This window comes from Lithobates pipiens, unplaced genomic scaffold (assembly GCF_037356315.1).
Source record: "Lithobates pipiens isolate NorthernLeopardFrog02 unplaced genomic scaffold, aLitPip1_a1.2 Scaffold_16, whole genome shotgun sequence".
Lineage (NCBI taxonomy): Eukaryota > Metazoa > Chordata > Amphibia > Anura > Ranidae > Lithobates > Lithobates pipiens.
The window spans coordinates 572,340,620-572,361,670 of NW_027507748.1; the positions used below are offsets into that span (position 1 = coordinate 572,340,620).

The following is a 21,051-nucleotide window of genomic DNA, read 5'->3' on the forward strand; positions in this document are numbered from 1 at the left end:
TTTTACTTGGTGGCGATCAGCGATTTTTATTTATTATTATTATTTTTTTTTTTCAGCAATCACTGCTATATAAATGCAGTGATTCCTGTGTAAATGACACTGGCAGTGAAGGGGTTAATCAGTGGGTGGCAGTGTTGGGGTTAAGTGTTCCTAGGTGTGTGTTACTAACTGTTGGGGGCTGGGCTTTAATTTAGTGAACACTGATCTCTGCTCCAATTACATGGAGCAGAGATCAGCATCACTAGTTGCTAGGCAGAACGAGGAGATGCTGTTTGCAACGGCATTTCCTCGTTCAGCCGCCCCGTGAGACGATCACGGGTATGCCCGCGGCGATCGAGTCTGCGGGACCCGCGACCGGACTTAGGGGGGTCCCGACCAGCACGCGAGCGCGCCCCACGATGGCAGGGCGGCAAATTTAAAGGGACGTACAGGTATGCCCATTTGCCTGCCCGTGCCATTCTGCCGACGTACATCGGTGTGCGCTGGTCGGGAACCGGTTAAAGAATAAAAAAAATAAAATAAAAAGGTAACTGCAGTTTGAAAACCAGCAAATCTAATTTTACGCTAACTATAGAGTATTTGTCTGCCTGGCACACTAAAAGGGGTGAAGCTAACGGCAAAAGAGGACCAACGTTTTTGAAAAGTTGGCTAACAAAACCTGCAGATATATAAAGATCTAGAGGTAGTAGCTTGTATTTTATGGTTCCAGTGAAGTTATAAGTTTGTTTTAATGATGTGGCCACAGCATTGGGAAGTATAGCTTGTACTTATGCAGATCTACTAAACTTTCTCAGTCTCACTTTGATTTGTTTGTTTGAAATTTCATTGGGGAAAAATAAAATAAAACATTGTTATAATTGGTAATATGTGGCATTTAATGCTTTTTTTTTTTTTTTTTTTTTTTCTTTTTTCTTTTTTCCTCCCATTTCTTTTTTTAGGCCCAAATACAGATTCTGTCATTGTAGTTGATTCAGTTTCCAAACGTGATGATCATTGCAGGTAACTCAAAGTCTAAATGATATCTGAGAGCATAAAAGTACATAATTCAGCTAGGAGTACACTTCAGTTAGAACAACACTTGATATTGTTCCTTTTGTTAAACCTGCCGATGCTATCCTAAGTAGTGGAAAAAAAGTCTCCTAGTTTTGAATTTACAGGGTTCCCCCCCCCCCCCCCTCTGTTTTTGCAGTTCTGGGATTTTACCATATTTTGTCATGTAGCTGCTACAGGACAAAAATGGCAGTAGTCAACATAGGCTTTTACCCTTCACCACTCTACCCATAAAAATATAAGTTGTTTGAAGTTCTTCTAAAGGACATTAGGTTTAAAAGCTCTACTTCCCTGCAGAAGATGGCATTTACCTCTGCTACAACCTGTTTCTACTGTCTTACATTCCGATAATGAGTTCTGCATACTGCACACTTGTTGCAAATCAGTAACTTGGAAAGCACAGAAACCAGTGGGTTGAAACAATTGCAAGGCAATTAGCATTTTCAGGATGAGGTCTACAGTGGCAGTTTCTGTTTTTCTTAGGTAAATGAAAAACATAGAGTAGGAAAACTTTGGTGTTTCCATTGCGTACTTACTAAAAAACGTGTTTGGCTGCTGCTTTAGCCACTATTTTGAGTCACGGGCACACAGAACCAGCATGTCAAGCCAATTCACAACTCTTGATCCTCATTACGTGTTCCAGGTTAGTGACTCAATGTATTGAAGCCTGGCAGCTTCCTGGAGTAGCGGTCGACAGTAGCAGTATCTTTTAATTTTTTTATTTTTTTTTTATCCACCCCCCCCCCCCCCCCCCCCCATATTGTCTTTTTCCTTTTTTTTTTTTTTTTTTTTTTTTCTTTAAAGATAAAAAAAAGTTGAAGGAAATATCCTTCTGTCTTACACTTCAAGTTATGCCCAGTTTAAAAACCCACTGCTGCCTGAGAAGGTAAAGATGGCGACCATTATCGATTTAGTGGTGTCATCGATTGTCAGGCAAGGACAGTTGCTAAATATCTCTGCTATGCTGTTAAATGAGCCTTGCCAGAGTTGCCTAAGAAGTAATGCTCTTTTGTAATCTACACTACCCAAGAGTCTCTAATATTTAAAGGACTACTACATACCATATTTTTTTTCTTTCTTTTTAAAAGAAAACTAAACATATCATATTTTTTACATTTTTAGCTGTATTTTTCTTGCTACTACCATCATCTACCACCAAAGAACCCAAAATGTTCCTACTCCTGACTATCGCAGTAATACCACATACGTGTATGTTTACCCGTAGTACGGCCCAGAAACAATGCATCTTTCTCTCCATTCAGAGGAGAAGGCATACACAGGCAAGCTTTACAGTAAATGGTCACTGTGATAGCCAATAAGAGGTGATCACGTGATTGGGTATCAGGCTTACTGATCATTAGTATGTGACCTGGGCTCTTGGTGAGAGCCCGGTCCCTGTGCTGGGAGTGCACTCCTAGCACAAAGACATGTACGCATATAAGTAGCCTCACGGAAGAAGACCCACTTTAGCACTTCATATGTGTGTACACGTGGCACGAAGGCGTTAAAGTATTGGAACACAGGTTATATTCCTGACATAGAGCTACTGAGGGATTAAACCAGTTGATGACCCTTACCTCAAACTGAAATCACTGTTCGATAGGAACAAATGATTAAATCTGTATCCAGTAGCCCTAGCTTGAACTTATTCACGTTTTTCAGCTTTGTGTGATAGGGTGAGATAAAGGCACATTCCCTGGAATTCATAAAGACTGGTGCAGACAGATTTTATGTAAGTGTCTCTCATGCATTCTAAAAGCAATGCAGCTTGTCTCAAATTCGTGTACCTATCTAGAACTTGTACTCCATTAGTACATGCTGTGCCACTTTTACAATGCGTCAAAGACACTTTTCCAAAATTCGTCTGCACCCGTGTCACTCTGCACATAAAAAAAAGAGTTTGTCTTAATTGTATCCACTTTTGTAAGATAAGAACTGACTGTTTTTATTTTGAATTTGGTGCCTTTAGAGCGCCACAATTTAAGTGGTCAAATTTAAAACTCCCTGAATTTGGTGCACGATTTGCTTTTGGAATATAAGGTGTCTTCAGATGCTTCATGAATTTGCCTCAATGCATTAACAAGAGGAAGGAAATCCAGAAAAGTGGCACTGCAGCTTTATAGAATCACCCCCCTCTTTGTTTTAAATTTCAGTTTTTGTGATGAAATGAGCAACATTTTATATTCTTCAAGGCTTAAATCTTATTCTGTACCTACGGTTTTTGACCTCCTTTAAATTGCAGCTACATTTTTTTTGTGTACTGTAAGGTCCCTTTCACACGGGGCGGATCAGTGATGATCCACCCCATGATGATCCGCTCGCTCAGCGGGGATCGCTCCGTTGTCCCCGCTGAGCCGGCGGCGGACAGGGCTGTCTCAGCACACTGTGCAGGGACCGCCTTGTCAGCTCTCCGCTCTCCTCTATGGGGATCGGATGAGCACGGACCGTCTGTCCGTGTTCATCCGATCCGCTCTGCAGACGGATAGAAAAATAGTGTTTTCCTCTGTCTGCAGAATCGGACAATAGCGGGTGTTTGCGGATGTTCATCCGCAGACACCCGCTATCCCATAGGAATGCATGTATGTCCGTATTTCATCCGCAAACGGATGACATACTGTCCGCATGTGTGAAAGGGGCCTAAAACGTAAACAAAAACCAAGTTTACAAAGTATTTTTTGTTTTAATAGTGTGTGTGTATATAAATAATAATAAAATATATATAATATTGTTTTTGTTTTGTTTAGCACACCTTTCTTCAAGGCAGAGCTCTGGATTAAAGAACTGTGAGTCTCTCTCTCTCTCTCTCTCTCTCTCTCTCTCTCTCTCTCTCTCTCTCTCTCTCTCTCTCTCTCTCTCTCTCTCTCTCTCTCTCTCTCTCTCTCTCTCTCTCCCTTCTTTATTTATTTTTCTCTCAAATTTTTTTGCCAATCGTTTCATGATCTTTATGATGATTTTACACAGCGTCTCAACAATTAATTTTTTTGATCACGTGATATTTTTTATATATATACATATACACTGGGGCAACAAAGTATTTAGTCAGCCACCAATTGTGCCAGTTCTCCCACTTAAAAAGATGAGAGGCCTGTACTTGTCATCATAGGTATACCTCAACTATGAGAGACAAAATGTGGAAACAAATCCAGACAATCACATGTCTGATTTATTTTTTTTTTTTTAAAGAATTTCTTTGCAAATTATGGTGGAAAATAAGTATTTAGTCAATATCAAAAGTTCATCTCAATACTTTGTTATATATCCTTTGTTTGCAATGACAGAGGTCAAACGTTTTCTGTAAGTCAAGGTTGTCACACACTGTTGCTGGTAAGTTGGCCCATTCCTCCATGCAGATCTCCTCTAGAGCAGTGATGTTTCGGGGCTGTCACTTTCAACTCCCTTCAAAGGTTTTCTATGGGGTTGAGATCTGGAGACTGGCAAGGCCACTCCAGAACCTTGAAATGCTCCTTTCGAAGCCACTCCTTCATTGCCCGGGTGATGTGTTTGGGATCATTGTCATGCTGAGAGACCCAGCCATGTTTCATCTTCAATGCCCTTGCTGATGGGAGGAGGTTTGCACTCAAAATCTCATGATACATGGCCCCAATCATTCTTCCATGTACACTGATCAGTCGTCCTGTTCCCTTTGCAGAGAAACAGCCCCAAAGCATGATGTTGCCACCGCCATGCTTCACAGTAGGTGTGGTGTTCTTTGGTAGCAACTCAGCATTCTCTCTCCTCCAAACACGACAAGTTTTGTTTTCTACTTTGCTTTCATCTGACCATATGACATTCTCCCAATCCTCTTCTGGATCATCCAAATGCTCTCTAGCAAACCTCAGACGGGCCCAGACATGTACTGGCTTAAGCAGGGGGACACGTGTGGCACTGCAGAATCTGAGTCCCTGGCGGTGTAGTGTGTTACTGATGGTAGCCTTTGTTACGTTGGACCCAGCTCTCTGCAGGTCATTCACTAAGTCCCCCTGTGTGGTTCTGGGATTTTTTCTCACCATTGTTGTGATCATTTTGACCCCATGGGGTGAGATCTTGCATGGAGCCCCAGATCGAGAGAGATCATCAATGGTCTTGCATGTCTTCCATTTTCAAATTCTTGATTTCTTCACACAAAGCTGCTTGCCTATTGCAGATTCAGTCTTCCCAGCCAGATGCAGGTCTACAATTTTGTTTCTGGTGTCCTTCAACAGCTCTTGGGTCTTCACCATAGTGGAGTTTGGAGTGTGACTGTTTGAGGGTGTGGACAGGTGTCTCTTATACTGATAAGTTCAAACGGGTGCCATTAATACAGGTGATGAGTGGAGGACAGAGGAGCCTCTTAAAGAAGAAGCTACAGGTCTGAGAGCCAGAAATCTTTCTTGTTTGTAGGTGACCAAATACTTATTTCTCTTATATTCACCGACTGACACAGCTCCTCTCTGTAACTAAATGGGTTTGTTAGCCTACCACTAGGAGAAACTAGGCAAAATTGTATTAGAATGCACAGAATTGTCAATACCGCCCAGGGGGCGGACCCTGTGCTAACAAACCTCCCCACTGCCCCAGCAGCCTCAGTTTTATTTTGCCTAGTGAAGAATGAGCTAGGAACCCTGCGGGCCCTTTGGTCAATTTTTTTGATGCAGGATTTATACTTTTGCGCAAGATGAAAGATAGTGGGGTCTTCTGTCAACTTGCGGCTGGGTGACAGGCAGGTTGAGTTATCCTTGTAATCGAGCTTGTGCAGGTCGCAGCTAAGGCTCGGCAGGCCATGACATACCTCAGCTCCAGAGGTGTTCGGTGAGCTTCAATGCTCCGGGGTATACATATGACCGTGCTACGCATGTCTGGATCACAGTATACCGAGGCCAGCAGCCACCCTGTAACTGCGCAGGAGTGGGTCTGTGATGAAATGTCTCCCAGCTCTTCAGGGCTGGTAAGTACAGCTCTCCCTGCTTCGGCGGAGTTGAGCAGCTGGGCATTCCCTGGGAGGTCGATTCGGGGGCAACTTCACCGCCTCATATTCTCTCCCACATCCCTATCTGCCCTTCTTCCCCTCACCCCCACCCCAGGGGGGGGGGCGGCTGCAAGTGCTGCTGGCGGTGTGTATCGCTGGGTCTCTCACCTTTAGTGGGGGGTCTGTGCGGCTAGCGATGGTCTTGGTCCCGGTGTGGGGATCCCAAAAAGGTGTCTGTGAAGGTAATTTTGCTGGTTGGAGGCAGCGCAGTTCTGTGGTTTCTCTTGTCACTGCATGGCGCTGTCCGGCGGCCATTTTGACTGAGGGCAGAGCAGGCTCCTCTTGTGAGCCTCAGTGACCATTTTCTATGGGATTTCCTATTAGTAGCATTGGCGGCCATTTTTTTTTAAGCCTGAGCGCTTTTTTCACCACATTTCTCTTGTGACACCATACCATGTGCTATCACATGCTGTTTCCTGTGTACCCTGTGCATACAGGATGCTGGATGGCCATTTCCTGAACGCTGGTGCAAGCTCTGCAGATCGTTTCACCGATCTTTTCTACAGCTGCTGACGACCGTTTCTTCACTCTGCACTTGGGTAACCTCCTGGGGACTACAGGCGTGGCTGGTAACCATCACAGAACGCCCCAGGGTGGTGAGTCTGGTGCTGGGACCCCCCCCCCAGGCAGCGGCAGCAAGAGGGTGGGACCTTCACTGTCCTAAGTCCCCTTTCAGGTGGCAGACAGGGTAGGGTCAGCATGGCTTCAGAAACTGGTGTTTCTTCCCCCGAAAACCAGGCTATTGTAACCCGGGTCACCTGCGGCTAGCGCTGTGCCAATGGACACCCTGTCGGCGGTCCTTAACTCTTTTGTTGCAAAGATAGAGGCGGTGCATGGAAGGAAAGGTGCGCGTAAAAGACCCCTGCCCCCCCCCGTCCTCTGGGGAGAGCTCTGATGCAGACTCGGGCCCTGCTGCGGCTGGTGACCTCTGCTCTGGCCTATCGGACGAGGCTGACCAGGAACTTTCGGGCAGCGAGGATGATTCCCCGTCCGGGTGCGACAAGGCGCTGGTTGGAGCACTTATAACAGCTGTGCGTGATACCCTGAAGATCCATTAGCCAGCAGATCCCTCTGCTGATGTATCGCTCCCTTTTGAGTCCCGCAAGCCAGCACGTTCACCTAAGGTGTTCCCGTATTTGACTTATTTTGCAAGCTCATCTACAGGGAATGGAGTCTGCCATAAAGGACCTTTTCGGTCCCCAAGAACGTGGCGGTGCGTTACCCCTTTGAGGAAAGCCTTCTCAAGAAATGGTCGGCTCCTCCGGTCGTGGACCCCCCATTATTTAAGTTAAATAAAGTAACCACGATCCCGGTTGAGGGGACTCCTGCATTCAAGGATCCCACGGACAGGAAGGCTGAGGCGGTGGCTCGTTCCTTGTTTACGGTTGTGGGGCCAGCCGTGCGACTTGTACTGGCACCCGCACTGGTGTCGCAGACACTGACTGAGTGAGCAAAACTTTTGCACCGTGAATTGGGAGAGCAATGGGCCTCCCCTGTCTGCGTGGAACTAGCAGACCAACTAGTGCAAGGCCTTATGTACGTTTGTGACTCAGCCCTGGATACTCTCCCTCTTTTATCCAGGGCTTCAGTGTCAGCTGTGGTGCTGAGGCGCCTGATTTGGCTAAAATGCTGGTCTGCTGACCAGGCATCCAAGAAAGCCCTGACGGATCTTCCCTTCCTTGGCAACCGACTGTTTGGAGCCTCGTTGTATGACATCATTAAAAATATTAAAAATGCCACGAGTGGTAAGAGTACACTACTCCCACAGGCCAGGAAGGCTAAGGAGCCATGCCGCAGGCAAGGGTCCTCTTTTTCCACTCACAATCGGCTTTTTTGTTCGCCCGGTGCTTCGACAAAACGTTCCCAGCCCGACAGGACGCCCACGGACGGTCAAAAGCGTCCCTGGAACCGCAAGCCTAACAAGCCTGCGAACAAAAGTGCTACCGCATGAAGGTTTGCCCATCCCCCCCCCCCCCCGCCGCCCACATCTCAGGTGGGGGGTCGCCTTCGGGAGTTTGCAGCCCGGTGGACCTCCCGGTTATCCGACCAATGGGTCTGCGACCTGATTTCCACAGGCTACAAGATAGTTTCCCTCTTGGCCGCCAAACAGATTCTTTCCCTCCAGCATATCCGTATCCCCGGTTCCCCGGGAGGCCCTGTTGGGGGCAGTAAGGGATTTGCTGAATCGCGTGGTGATTGTACCGGTTCCGGAATTGGAGCGCTTCCAAAGATTCTACTCCAATCCGTTTGTGGTTCCCAAGAAGGAAGAGGTATGTCCGATCTTGGACTTAAAAGCCCTCAATCACTTTGTAAAAGTGCAGAGGTTCAGAATGGAATCAGTTCGCTCAGTAGTCGCTGCACTCCATCAAGGGGACTCCCTGGCGTCTCTGGATATCCAGGATGCATACCTGCACATACCCATATACCTTCGGCATCCGAAATTTCTACGTTTGGCAGTCGGGGAAGCCCACTACGAATTTGTGGCTATTCCTTTTGGCCTGGCATCAGCCCCCGAGTCTTTTCCAAAGTACTGGCTCCGGTATTGGTGTTGCTGTGACAACGCGGGGTCGTGATCGTGGGTTACCTAGACGATCTCCTCCTGAGAGCATCTTCCGCCTCAGAGTTAGAGGAGGATGTGGCGATCACCATGCAGACCCTGCGCAAATTTGGGTGGCTGTGGAACCTAAGGAAGTCGGTGACTGTACCGACCCAGCGTCTGGAGTACCTAGGTTTACTATTGGACTCCAGGGAAGCGAGAGTCTTTCTCCCTTCAGAAAAATTGCAGACTCTCAGATCTGCGGTCACACTACTGGTAAATCGCAAGTGATCTTTGCTCCGCTTTTGCATGTGAGTACTGGGACTCATGGTGGCCTCCTTCGAAGCAGTACCTTTATGCCCAGTTCCACACCAGAGTCCCGCAGAAAGAGATTTTGAGAAAATGGGACAAATCTCCGTTGTCCCTGGATCGACAGATCCAGGTGAGCCAGCCAGTCAGGGACTCTCTGATCTGGTGGCTGAGGTCCCCGGTGATTCAGTCCGGAAAGTCGTTCGTTCCTCTGAAATGGACGGTGATCACTACGGACGCCAGTCTATCCGGCTGGGGTGGAGTGATGGGAATTCAGTCGGTGCAGGGCCTCTGGTCGACGGAAGAATCTGAGTTGCCGATCAATCTGCTCGAATTGAGAGTGATCAGGCTGTCTCCACACATGGTCGATGTGTCTTCAAGGGCGTCCGATCAGGATACAGTCGGACAACGCCATGGCTGTGGCGTACATAAATCACCAAGGGGGAACGAGAAGCTCAGCCGCTGCTCGGGAGGTTGCTCACATACTTCGGTGGGCAGAGCGACACGTTCCGGCCCTGACGGCTGTTTACATCCAAGGGGTGGAAAATTGGCAGGCGGACTATCTGAGTCGCCAGATGCTGGACCCAGGAGAATGGGCATTGCCCAGATGTGGATCTATTGGCCTCCCGTCCCAATGGGAAGGTGCCGAGATTCGTGTCCAGGATGAGATCCGTGGGCAGACGCGTCAGACGCTGGTGGCTCCGTGAGATCAGTACCAGCTGATCTACGCCTTTCCTCCGCTAAAACTGTTACCACGCCTGCTGCGCAGAGTGGAAGCCGAGAGGATTCCAGTAATCCTGGTGGCCCCAGATTGTCCTCAGCGAACCTGGTACGCAGACCTAGTGCGTCTGGTGGCAGACACTCCCTGGCGACTGCCGCTGCGGGAGGACCTCCTGTCTCAAGGTCCAATCTTTCACCCTGCTTTACCATCGCTGACTTAAACGGCATGGCTATTGAGAGCCAAGTGCTGAGGAACCGGGGTCTGTCGGATTCGGTGATTCCAACTATGTTGAGAGCAGAAATCTTCACGAAAGATATACCATCGTACCTGGAAGGCCTACATCTCCATGTGTGAGAAGAAAGGATGGCATCCGCGTTCTTTTTCTATATCCAGGATCCTGTTGTTTCTTCAGCAAGGTATAGACCAGAAGTTGGCTTTGAGCACCATTTAAGGGGCAAATTTCAGCCTTGGCTGTCCTTTTTCAGTGACCCCTGGCGTCTCACTCATTAGTGGGTGCCTTTGTTCAGGGGGTACGACATGTAGTCCCTCCGGTGCGTCCGCCATTCCCTTCGTGGAATTTGAACCTGGTGTTGGCGCTACAAAAGCCGCCGTTTGAGAATATCAAGGAGATTTCCTTGTTGACCCTTTCACAGAAAGTGGTTTTTCTAGCGGCCATCACATCGGCCAGGAGGGTTTCGGAATTGGCGGCCTTGTCCTGCAAGTCGCCTTATCTGGTCATCCACAGGGATAATGTGTTGTGGCGTCCGCAACCGTCCTTTCTACCAAAGGTGGTCTCGGCCTTTCATATCAATGAGGACATCGTATTACCATCGTTGTGTCCTAAGCTAAAGCACCCCAAGGAGGTGGCTCTTCACGCTCTCGACGTGGTTAGGGCTCTAAAAGTGTATTTGTCTGCCACCGCCCCCTTTCGGAAGTCCGACTCACTGTTTGTTTCGGTGGCTGGTCCAAAGAAGGGTATGGCGGTCTCGTCTGCCACCATTTCTAGATGGCTCAGACAGATTATAGTCCAAGCCTACACCTTGAAGAGGCAGGTTCCCTTTCCAGTCACGGCCCACTCTACAAAAGCAATCAGAACGTCTTGGGCCTTCTGACACCAAGCGTCTGGTGCTCAGGTGTATAAGGCGGCGACCTGGTCGTCTGTCAATATGTTTACCAAGTTCTACAAGGTAGATGTCAGTGCATCGGTTGCTTGTTATGGCTGCAAAGTTTTGCAGGCGGCCGTGTAGTTGCAATTCTATCTGCAATTGAGAATTTTTCCTGGTTTTTCGATAAAAACGCAGTACTGTTTTGTTAATGCACGGTTGCATTACTTCCGCAGTTGCGGTCTTGGGGATCACTCCTGTTGAGGATACCCAGTTATATGGTGGTGTTTTTTTTTTTTTGTTTTTTTTTTGTGGGTTTAGTTTCACTAGTTCCCACTTGCCATGGTGGATGAAGTGTTTATGCTATTTTTCCCACCCCTCGTTTGGCACTGCTTGGGGACATCCCATTTAGTTACAGAGAGGAGCTGTCGGTCGGTGAATATAAGAGAACAGGATTTTTGTACTCACCGTAAAATCCTTTTCTTTGTAATTCAGCGACCGACACAGCACCCACCCCTCCTTTTCTCTACGTTATACTGCTTGTTGACGTACTGAGGCTGCTGGGGCAGTGGGGAGGTTTGTTAGCACAGGGTCCGCCCCCTGGGTGGTACTGACAATTCTGTGTATTGTTACAATCTTGCCTAGTTTCTCCTAGTGGTAGGCTAACAAACCCATTTAGTTACAGAGAGGAGCTGTGTCGGTCGGTGAATTACAGAGAAAATGATTTTACGGTGAGTACAAAAATCCTGTTTTTTTCCACCATAATTTCCAAAGATCCTTTCAAAAATCAGACAATGTGATTGTCTGTCTGGATTTGTTTCCACATTTTGGCTCTCATAGATGAGGTATACCTATAAGTACAGGCCTCTCATCTTTTTAAGTGGGAGAACTTGCACAATTGGTGGCTGACTAAATACTTTTTTGCCCCACTGTATAAACTACTTTTAGAATGTAATCGGCTATACCGGGCATCACTAAAATGGAGGGCCAAATGCAAACCGAATCACCTTTCCATTTGGACCGCCGCAGTATCGCCATTTAGCAGCATTTTCTTCTCCCTACCATTGCTCTGTAATCCTCTCAGCTGACAGCAGGAGGCAGGACAGATATGGATGGAGGGCAGCGCTGCCGAGGTTAACAGGCAAGTGATTGGCTGCTAGGATGAAGGGCGGCCCTAGCAACCATTTGCAATCTTGCAACACCCTCCTCCATCCAGACATCCTGTGCCTCCCTCTGATCGTCAATCTGTGTAAACAAGGTAAACTGTGAGGGAGGGAGCAAAGTTACAGGAAGTGAGAACGCTAGTGTGAAAAGCTGCAAATGAGGAATGTGTGTCGAGGACAGTGATATGGGGGGGTGCTGATGACCTCAAAGTTGGAGCAGCCTGAGATCTGTGACGTGGATGTGCTGAGGACATTAACATGGGGAACTGAAGACTGTAGTGTGTGTGTGTGTGTGTGTGTGTGTGTGTGTGTGTGTGTGTGTGTGTGTGTGTGTGTGTGTGTGTGTGGGGGGGGGGAGGGGAATAAGGACTGTAAATATGGGGTGGCTGAGGACTGTATTGTGGGGGAGGGGGTTGTGGAATGAGGACAGTAGTGTGTGTGTGTGTGTGTGTGTGTGTGTGGGGGGGAGAAGAATGTAAATGGGGCAGAGGACAGTACTGTCGGGTGGTTGATGTTAAAGTGTGTGTGCCTGTGAAAGGGGTGGTTGGGGTGATGTAAGGACCTGAGGACACTCATCAAGAGGGGACCTTATGTGAAAGGGGAGGGGAAGCTGATGTGCAGTAGGACTGAGGACGCTAATGGGTTCAGTTTTGTGCATGTGCATTAGGTGCACACTTCGTGGGTAGGTCTGCCCATTTTAATGGGCTGTACTACCCACAAGAAACACAGAGAAAGAAGTCCTTGACTTTTTTTTTTTTTTTTTTTCCCCAAAATCATGCAGCAACATGCGGTTTGGCACATGCGAAAAGGTGCCAAAGGTACCGACATGATGTTCGGACCTTTGCTGGAAGAAAGTTTTACTGACTGGTCCTGTGAATTTTTAATTCAATACCCCTGGTCTATACAGTAGGTATTTGTGTTTATACATCTGATGATGTTGTTGTGTTTTTTGTTTTTTGCAGCACCAGCCTATACGATTCAAGGGCAAGAGAAAGAAGGCGACTAATAGATGAGCAAAAAGCAATTGCATTAAAACTTCAAAACCAGGTGACCTTACTATTGAGTATTCTTGCAAAATCCTTCTATAAATATGAAATCTTTATATGTATACCACATATATTTACAGTGCCTTGCGAAAGTATTCGGCCCCCTTGAACTTTTCAACCTTTTGCCACATTTCAGGCTTCAAACATAAAGATATAAAATTTTATTTTTTTGTGAAGAATCACCAACAAGTGGGACACAATTGTGAAGTGGAACGAAATCTATTGGATAATTTAAACTTTTTTAGCAAATAAAAAACTGAAAAGTGGTGCGTGCAAAATTATTCGGCCCCTTTACTTTCAGTGCAGCAAACTCACTCCAGAAGTTCAGCGAGGATCTCTGAATGATCCATTGTTGTCCTAAATGACTGATGGTGATAAATAGAATCCACCTGTGTGTAATCAAGTCTGTATAAATGCACCTGCTCTGTGATAGTCTCAGGGTTCTGTTGAAAGCGCAGAGAGCCTCATGAAGACCAAGGAACACACCAGGCAGGTCCGTAATACTGTTGTGGAGAAGGTTAAAGCCGGATTTGGATACAAAAAGATTTCCCAAGCTTTAAACATCCCAAGGAAAACTGTGCAAGCGATCATTTTGAAATGGAAGGAGTATCAGACCACTGCAAATCTACCAAGACCTGGCCGTCCCTCTAAACTTTCAGCTCAGACAAGGAGAAGACTGATTAGAGATGCAGCCAAGAGGCCCATGATCACTCTGGATGAACTGCAGAGAACTACAGCTGAGGTGGGAGAGTCTGTCCATAGGACAACAATCAGTCGTACACTGCACAAATCTGGCCTTTATGGAAGAGTGGCAAGAAGAAAGCCATTTCTCAAAGATATCCATAAAAAGTCTCATCTAAAGTTTACCACAAGCCACCTGGGAGACACACCAAACATGTGGAAGAAGGTGCTCTGGTCAGATGAAACCAAAATCAAACTTTTTGCCCACAATGCAAAACGATATGTTTGGCGTAAAAGAAACACAGCTCATCACCCTCAACACACCATCCCCACTGTCAAACATGGTGGTGGCAGCATCATGGTTTGGGCCTGCTTTTCTTCAGCAGGGACAGGGAATATGGTTAAAATTGAGGGGAAGATGGTTGCAGCCAAATACAGGACCATTCTGGATGAAAACCTGTTGGAGTCTGCAAAAGACCTGAAACTGGGACGGAGATTTATCTTCCAACAAGACAATGATCCCAAACATACAGCAAAATCTACAAAGGAATGGTTCACAAATAAACGTATCCAGGTGTTAGAATGGCCAAGTCAAAGTCCAGACCTGAATCCAATCGAGAATCTGTGGAAAGAGCTGAAAACTGCTGTTCACAAACGCTCTCCATCCAACCTCACTGAGCTCGAGCTGTTTTGCAAGGAAGAATGGGCAAGAATTTCAGTCTCTCGATGTGCAAAACTGATAGAGACATACACCAAGCGACTTGCAGCTGTAATCGCAGCAAAAGGTGGCTCTACAAAGTATTAACGCAAGGGGGCCGAATAATTTTGCACGCCCCACTTTTCATTTTTTTATTAGTTAAAAAAGTTTCAAAAATCCAATAGATTTCGTTCCACTTCACAATTGTGTCCCACTTGTTCGTGATTCTTCACAAAAAATTTAAATTTTATATCTTTATGTTTGAAGCCTGAAATGTGGCAAAAGGTTGAAAAGTTCAAGGGGGCCGAATACTTTCGCAAGGCACTGTATGATGAAGCCCAACACCACCTGCAGAAAATGCAGCTTTTGTTGCAGTACATAGATTTTTTCCTGACCTTTGCAGAAAGTCATCTAAGCTGCACCACTTAAGAATGAAAGATGCTCAGCCTCACTTAACCTGGGTGTCGGTGCTCTTGGGTAGTCATGCCTGTCAATATATCAACCAAGTCTGCCAGAGCTGATGTTGCATACAATGTGACATAACCTCCACAGAACCATGTGGAGGTTAAAGGTTTTTTAAGATTCAGGGCAAGTAGAGGGCATTTAAAAAAATACATCCATGAGCAGTTAGTGAAGGGGAATCGATTTAAGTTGGAATTGACTTTAAATCTATACACATTTAGGGCTTGTACACCTGGATGATTTGCTGCACAAACTTGCTATAGTGTCAAAATTCTGGGGTTTTTCCACATTGGTGTGGAGCTTACAGTTAACAATAGATGTGAATGGCTGTACGTGTCTATACTCGGGCAAATGCCAATGCTTTTTTTTTTTAACTTACACATGTGTGATGTATTCATTTAATCATCTAATGCACAGCTTGTGTATAAAGCTGTTATTCAAATTTCACTGCTAAAGTGAAAATACACTTTAAGGGCCAGTTCACATCATAGAAATACAGTTTGGGTGCGTTCCAGGTGCTTTTCTGCACGCATGTTTTTAATGCTTTTTACAGCATTCCAGTGCAAGAAAAAATGCAGCTCCTATTTTTATTTTATTTTTTCCTGGAACTGCAAGCACTGGTGTGAACAATGCCATTAAAGTGGAGGGCCACCCTAAAAAAAAAAATAAATAAATTAATATTCTTCAAAAAATATTTTAAAAAAATGTGAAATTTTTTTTTTTTTTTTTAACCTGTCCATAAATCCCTGTTGCTAAGCAGTCTTCCTAATCTGCCTCCTTCCTGCTCCTCGGTGATCTTCGGTCTTCTCTTCCTCCGTGCTGTCTTCTGGGTAATGGGTCCCATTCACAAAGCGCCGCGCGACTCGCGCATGCGCAGTAGGAAACGGGCAGTGAAGCCACAAGGCTCCACTGCCTGTTTCCCTTAGCTGGAATAGCAGCGCTGGGAGCCGAGGGACATGTCAGCCTCGGCGGCCGACATCGCGGGTGCCCTGGAAAGGTAAGTTTCCATATTAAAAGTCAGCAGCTACTTTTGTTTCAGCTGCTGACTTTTTAAAAAAAATTTTTTAGGGCTGAAACGCTGATTTAAAAAGCATATAACCTATCTGGAGTGCATGTGGTGTGAACTGGCCCAGCGTTTAAGTATTTTTTTTTTTTTTTTTTTTTTTTTTAACTCACTGTAAAACACCCTGTATAAAGCAGGTTGCTAAGGAGAGGGTGGTGAAGCCGACCACCTAGTCCCTAACAATTGATGAGTCCTCAGCTGTCAACGGGGTTCCCACTGAAATCTGAATTGAAAAAATAAAATTAAGATTTCCTTTCACTTCTTGTCCCATGGTCAAAACAGGAAGTGAGAATCCCTCCAAAGTGAGGGCATTCCTAATTGTCCCTAGAACTAGTTGGAAGATGTACTCTCTATTTCTATTCACATGAGAACCCACAATGTGAGATTTTCTTTCACTTTTACTCTACTTGCACTTCTGAATATACCATTTTAATGGTCTGCCTGATCCCAATTCTGATTGACACTTCTCCCAGAATTCATTCTGGTCTTTAGTATCTTTTTTTTTTTTTTTTTTTTTTTTTATGCGTTTTTCTTTGTATAAATGTTTACTTTTTTTTTTTAAATGCTTAGAGGCTGCAGGAACGTGGGGTAAAAGACGATATCAATTTGAAACTGCGCGTACCACTTGAAAAAGAAATCCCTGTTACATTACTTCCAAAACCAGTGGAAGAATCTGCCCAGGAGGGCCCAGAATTTCCGGAGCTTACACAGGTAGCTTTCTTTTTTTAGCTTTATCTGCAGTATCATTATAAACGCACACTGACCGCACAGAGTTGAACTTTTACCATCCTTCATTTAGGCCAGCGAAAGATGAATTCCTGAGCACTTTGTACCGGCTTGCCAACATATTCTTGTAGTCGGCTGACATTATGTTGGTTTATGAGTTTTTGCATACTGCATGTTGTTTTAAATCAAAGAAGTCAACTGGAAAACCTTTCTGTTCAGTCACCTAAATCCTCCTGTTTTAAATTAATGGATCCATAGGATGCAGTGGAACTCCCTTCAAACCTGGAATGCTGTGGTCGGTACTGCTGACACTGTTCTCTTCAGTGTGCATATTATCGTGTCTTTATGCGTGTTGCAATAGAACATCATCACAAGCCAGTGCTATACCGATTTGGGATGTTGTGTAAAATCTACATAGAACAGAATAGAATCATTTGGAAATTTCATAAACTCAAATTTTATTCACAATAGATAACATTTCAAATGTTTAAACTGAGAAAATCTTTTTTTTCTTTTTTTTTTTTATTTCAAAAATTGAAGGCAGCAGCACGTTTTAACCACTTGCCGACCAGCCGCCACAGTTTTATTGCTGCAGGTTGGTTTGGCTGGGCAAATCGACATTACCTTATGTCGCTTCCGATTGAGCGCACTAGCAGAGCTGGCGCGAATGCCGGCGCCACTGGGCACCCGCGATTGCTCATGACAGAGCAAGAACCGGGATCTGTGTGTCTAAATGCACAGATCCTGGTTCTTTCTGGGGAGAAGAGACTGATCGTCCCCTAAGGGTTAACCCCTTCCCTGCCACTGAAATTTTTACAGTAATCCATGCTTTTTCATAGCACTGATCACTTTATAGTTGTCAGTGGTTCCAAAAATGAGTCAAGAGTGTCCAATTTGTCTGGCGCATATCTCTTATTTTAAATTTGGGATATTTATCAGCAAAAAGTAAAAGATATATTGTGGTGTTTTTATTTTTTTATTTTATTTTTTTTATCGCCCTTTTTCTTTTTTTAGCGCAAAAAATAAAAACGCAGAGATCAAATTCCACCAAAAGAAAGCTCTATTTGTAGGAAAAAAAGGATGTAAATTTTGTTTGGGTACAGCGCCGCACGACCACGCAGTTGTCAGTTAAAACGACGCAGTGCCACATCACAAAAAAATGGCCTGGTCATTGAGCAGCCAAATCTTCTGGGGCTTTAAGTGGTTAAAAAAGTTTGGACAGAGCCATGTTTACCATGTAGCATCCCCTTTTTCTTTTTGCACCCTGTAAACTTCTGGGAACTGTGGAGACCAGTTGCTGGAGTTTTGTGAGAGGAATGTTGTCCCATTCTTGCCCGATATAGGAGTCTAACTGCTCATCAGTTCTGGGTCGTCTTCATCTTACTTTTTTCTTTCAAGATGCACCAAAAATTTTCGATTGAAAGGTCATGACTGCAGACAGGCCAGTTAAGCACCCCAGACTCTTCTACTACGAACCCATGCTGATGTCATAGGAGCACTATGTGTTAGCAGTTTAGCATTGTCCTGCTGAAATATGCCAGGCCTTCCCTTAATGACTTAGACTTTGGATGGAAGCATATGCTGCTCTAAAACCTGGATCAATCTTTCAGCATTGATGGCGCACCCCCATACCATCACATAATTACATAGTTAGGTTGAAAAAAGACACAAGTCCACCCAGTTCAGCCACAAAAAAAAAATCATATAATCCCATATTCCCAATTCTATACCCACAGTTGATCCAGAGGAAGGCAAAAAACCCCAGCAGAGCATGATCCAATTTGCTAAAGCAGGGGAAAAAATTCCCTTCTGATCCCCAAGAGGCAATCGGATTTTCCCCCGATCAACTTTAGCTATAAATGTTAGTACCCAGTTATATTATGTACACTGAGGAAATAATCCAGGCCTTTCTTAAAGCAATCTACTGAGCTGCCCAGAACCACCTCTGCAAGGAGTCTATTCCACATTTTCACAGCTCATGCTGTGAAGAAACCTTTCCGTATTTGGAGATGAAATCTCTTTTCCTCTAGACGTAGAGTGCCCCCTTGTCCTCTGACTGTAGAGTGAATAACTCAACACCAGGTTCACTATATGGACTCCTTATATATTAGTACATGTTGAGTGAATAAATTCAGTTCAGATCACAGATGCAAGCTTTTTAACTGAGCACTGATAACAAGCCAGAAGGTCCCTCTCCACTTTAGTCTGGAGGGTGCAGTGCCCATGGTTGCCAAAAAGATGGTCAAATTTCAGTTTGCCCACAGAACAGTTTTCCACTTTGCATCTGACCATTTCAAATTAGCTTTGGCCCAGAGAAGATGGTAGTATTTTTGGATCATGTTCAGATACAGTTTCTGTGCATGATATAACTTTTCCCAGAATTTTTGAATGGCACAGCAAACTTCACACAGTGATTTTTTTTTTTTTTTTTTTTTTTCTTTGTATTCGTTAGCCCCTACAGTGATGTCCATCACAGAATAATGCCTATCTTTAATGCAGCGCCATCTGAGGACCAGAAGATCACAGGCATCCAATATTGCGTTTTAGCCTTGTCCGTTGCACATAGATTTCTTTTGGCTTCTTGGAATCTTTTTTGATAATGTGTAGTGTAGATAATTTTCAAGTCTTTGCAATTTTACATTTTAGGAACATTGTTTTGAAAATGTTCCTCATATTTTATATGCAGATTTTTGGTGAACCTCTGCCCATCTTTTCTTCTAAGACACTGACTCTCTAAGATGTTGTTTTTATTATGTTACTGACCTGTTAATTAATCCATTTCGTTTCAAAATGTTCTCCCAGCTCTTCTTTGTTCGTACTACTTACTTTGCCAGCTCTTTGTTTCCCTGTCCCAACTTTTTTGAGACGGGTTGCTGCCTTCAGTTTCAAAATTACCTTTTTTTTTTTCTTCTTTAAATTATACATTTTCTCAGTTTAAACAATTTTGTATGTTTTCAATTTTCTAATGTGAATAAAATATGGGCTTATGAGATATGCAAATCATTTTCATTCTGTTTTTATGTAGATTTTATACAATGTCCTGTTTCAGAATTGTGATTCTATAGGCCAGACTTTTTTACTTTCTATGCAGAAATGTATCCAAGAAGGTAATTTAGATTCTTTGCTCTTGCTTTACTCTGTTTTGAATAACCTCTATAAACACATTTTTACCCCCTCTTCTGTTTTGAAGGAAATGGGAAAGGAAATTAAGAGTGCTCTATTTGGTGGAAATAATGATCAAGTCCTTAGTGAAGGTTTTCGCTTAACAATTACACGTAAAGATATCATGACGCTTCATAACTTAAACTGGCTAAATGATGAGGTAAGTTCTTGAGTGTCTTTCTGAAATCAAGTTTAACCACTTGTCTACTGGGGCCATTTTTTTATTTTTCAAACATGTTAAAATCTGCTTTTATTTATTGTAAGAAATTACTTTTTAACCATTAAACCGTTATATATTTTCTAAAACCAGAGATACTGGTTAATCGTGCCATTTGCAGTTTATCTTGTACAATATTTATGTAGCCATTTATCAATGCACATTTTCAGAAAAACTTGTACTAAAATGAAAGCGGTATTAAACCCACAACTAAAAATGTATTGTAATGCAGCTTACCAGTCATTAGATGTGGCTGCATAGTCTTATTCTTTGGCTTTTTCCCTCTGTTCTCACCTGGTGATCTGACTAATAACACATCCGTCTGTATTAGTGAAACACAATTCTGGAGAAATTAGCATAGGGTTCATAGTGTATCTAAAACTATCAATACATTAAACACTAACACCATGAAGCCACACTCCAGGTCACCCTTTATAATCAGTTTACAGCTGTTTTTTCCTTTTGGGATAAAGGGTTTGCATTAATAAATAAAAGCTAATCATTTTATCCACTTGTCAGTGTTAACTGTTTTGTCTTTCATGTAAACTGATGCATTCTGCTGGAGAACTTTAGCTTGTGAAAAACGGCACTTACTAGCCAGGTCAACAGATGAAAATAGAGAAAAAAATAGCTTAAAATGAGAAACAAATACAGCCATTACATCTTAGAATGGATGAGCTGCAACATATTAAATGCTTGCTTTTGGTCTTGGGTTGTAAAGCATGTTTAAAAAAATAAAAATAAAAAAATGTTATACTTGCCTCCACTGGGACGTTCGTTTTACACAGAGTCCTGAGCCTCCTCTTCTGGGGTCCCACGGCGGCACTGGTGGCTCCTCCCCGCATCGAGTGTCCACGTTGGAGAGGCTCTCTCCTTGGAGGTCACCCGTGCGGGTGTGCTCCCGAGTCCCACATTTTTGTCCATTCACACAGAATGCAGGACTCGGCCCCGCTTTCCGGCGCCGTGTCATTGGATTTGATTGACAGCAGCGGGAGACAATGGCTTTGCTACCATCAATCTATCCAATTGGGAAACGAGACACCAGCTATAGATGGTGTGCTCCTTCCCAGACAGAGGATGACAGCATCCAGGTAAGTAAAACTGGGGGGC

At 44.4% G+C, this 21,051-nt stretch overlaps 1 protein-coding gene across 4 annotated transcripts in view; it reads left to right on the forward strand.

The window, feature by feature from the left end:
* The window catches only part of SENP1 (SUMO specific peptidase 1), a 102,322-nt gene that overhangs the window by 60,346 nt on the left and 20,925 nt on the right, over positions 1–21,051 (forward strand). For all 4 annotated transcript variants that reach the window (XM_077483732.1, XM_077483735.1, XM_077483733.1 and 1 more), the window contains 5 exons: positions 939–999; positions 3,795–3,833; positions 12,850–12,934; positions 16,407–16,547; positions 19,753–19,884. In XM_077483732.1, the coding sequence (XP_077339858.1) occupies positions 939–999; positions 3,795–3,833; positions 12,850–12,934; positions 16,407–16,547; positions 19,753–19,884 (458 nt within the window). The remainder of the gene's footprint in view (positions 1–938; positions 1,000–3,794; positions 3,834–12,849; positions 12,935–16,406; positions 16,548–19,752; positions 19,885–21,051) is intronic.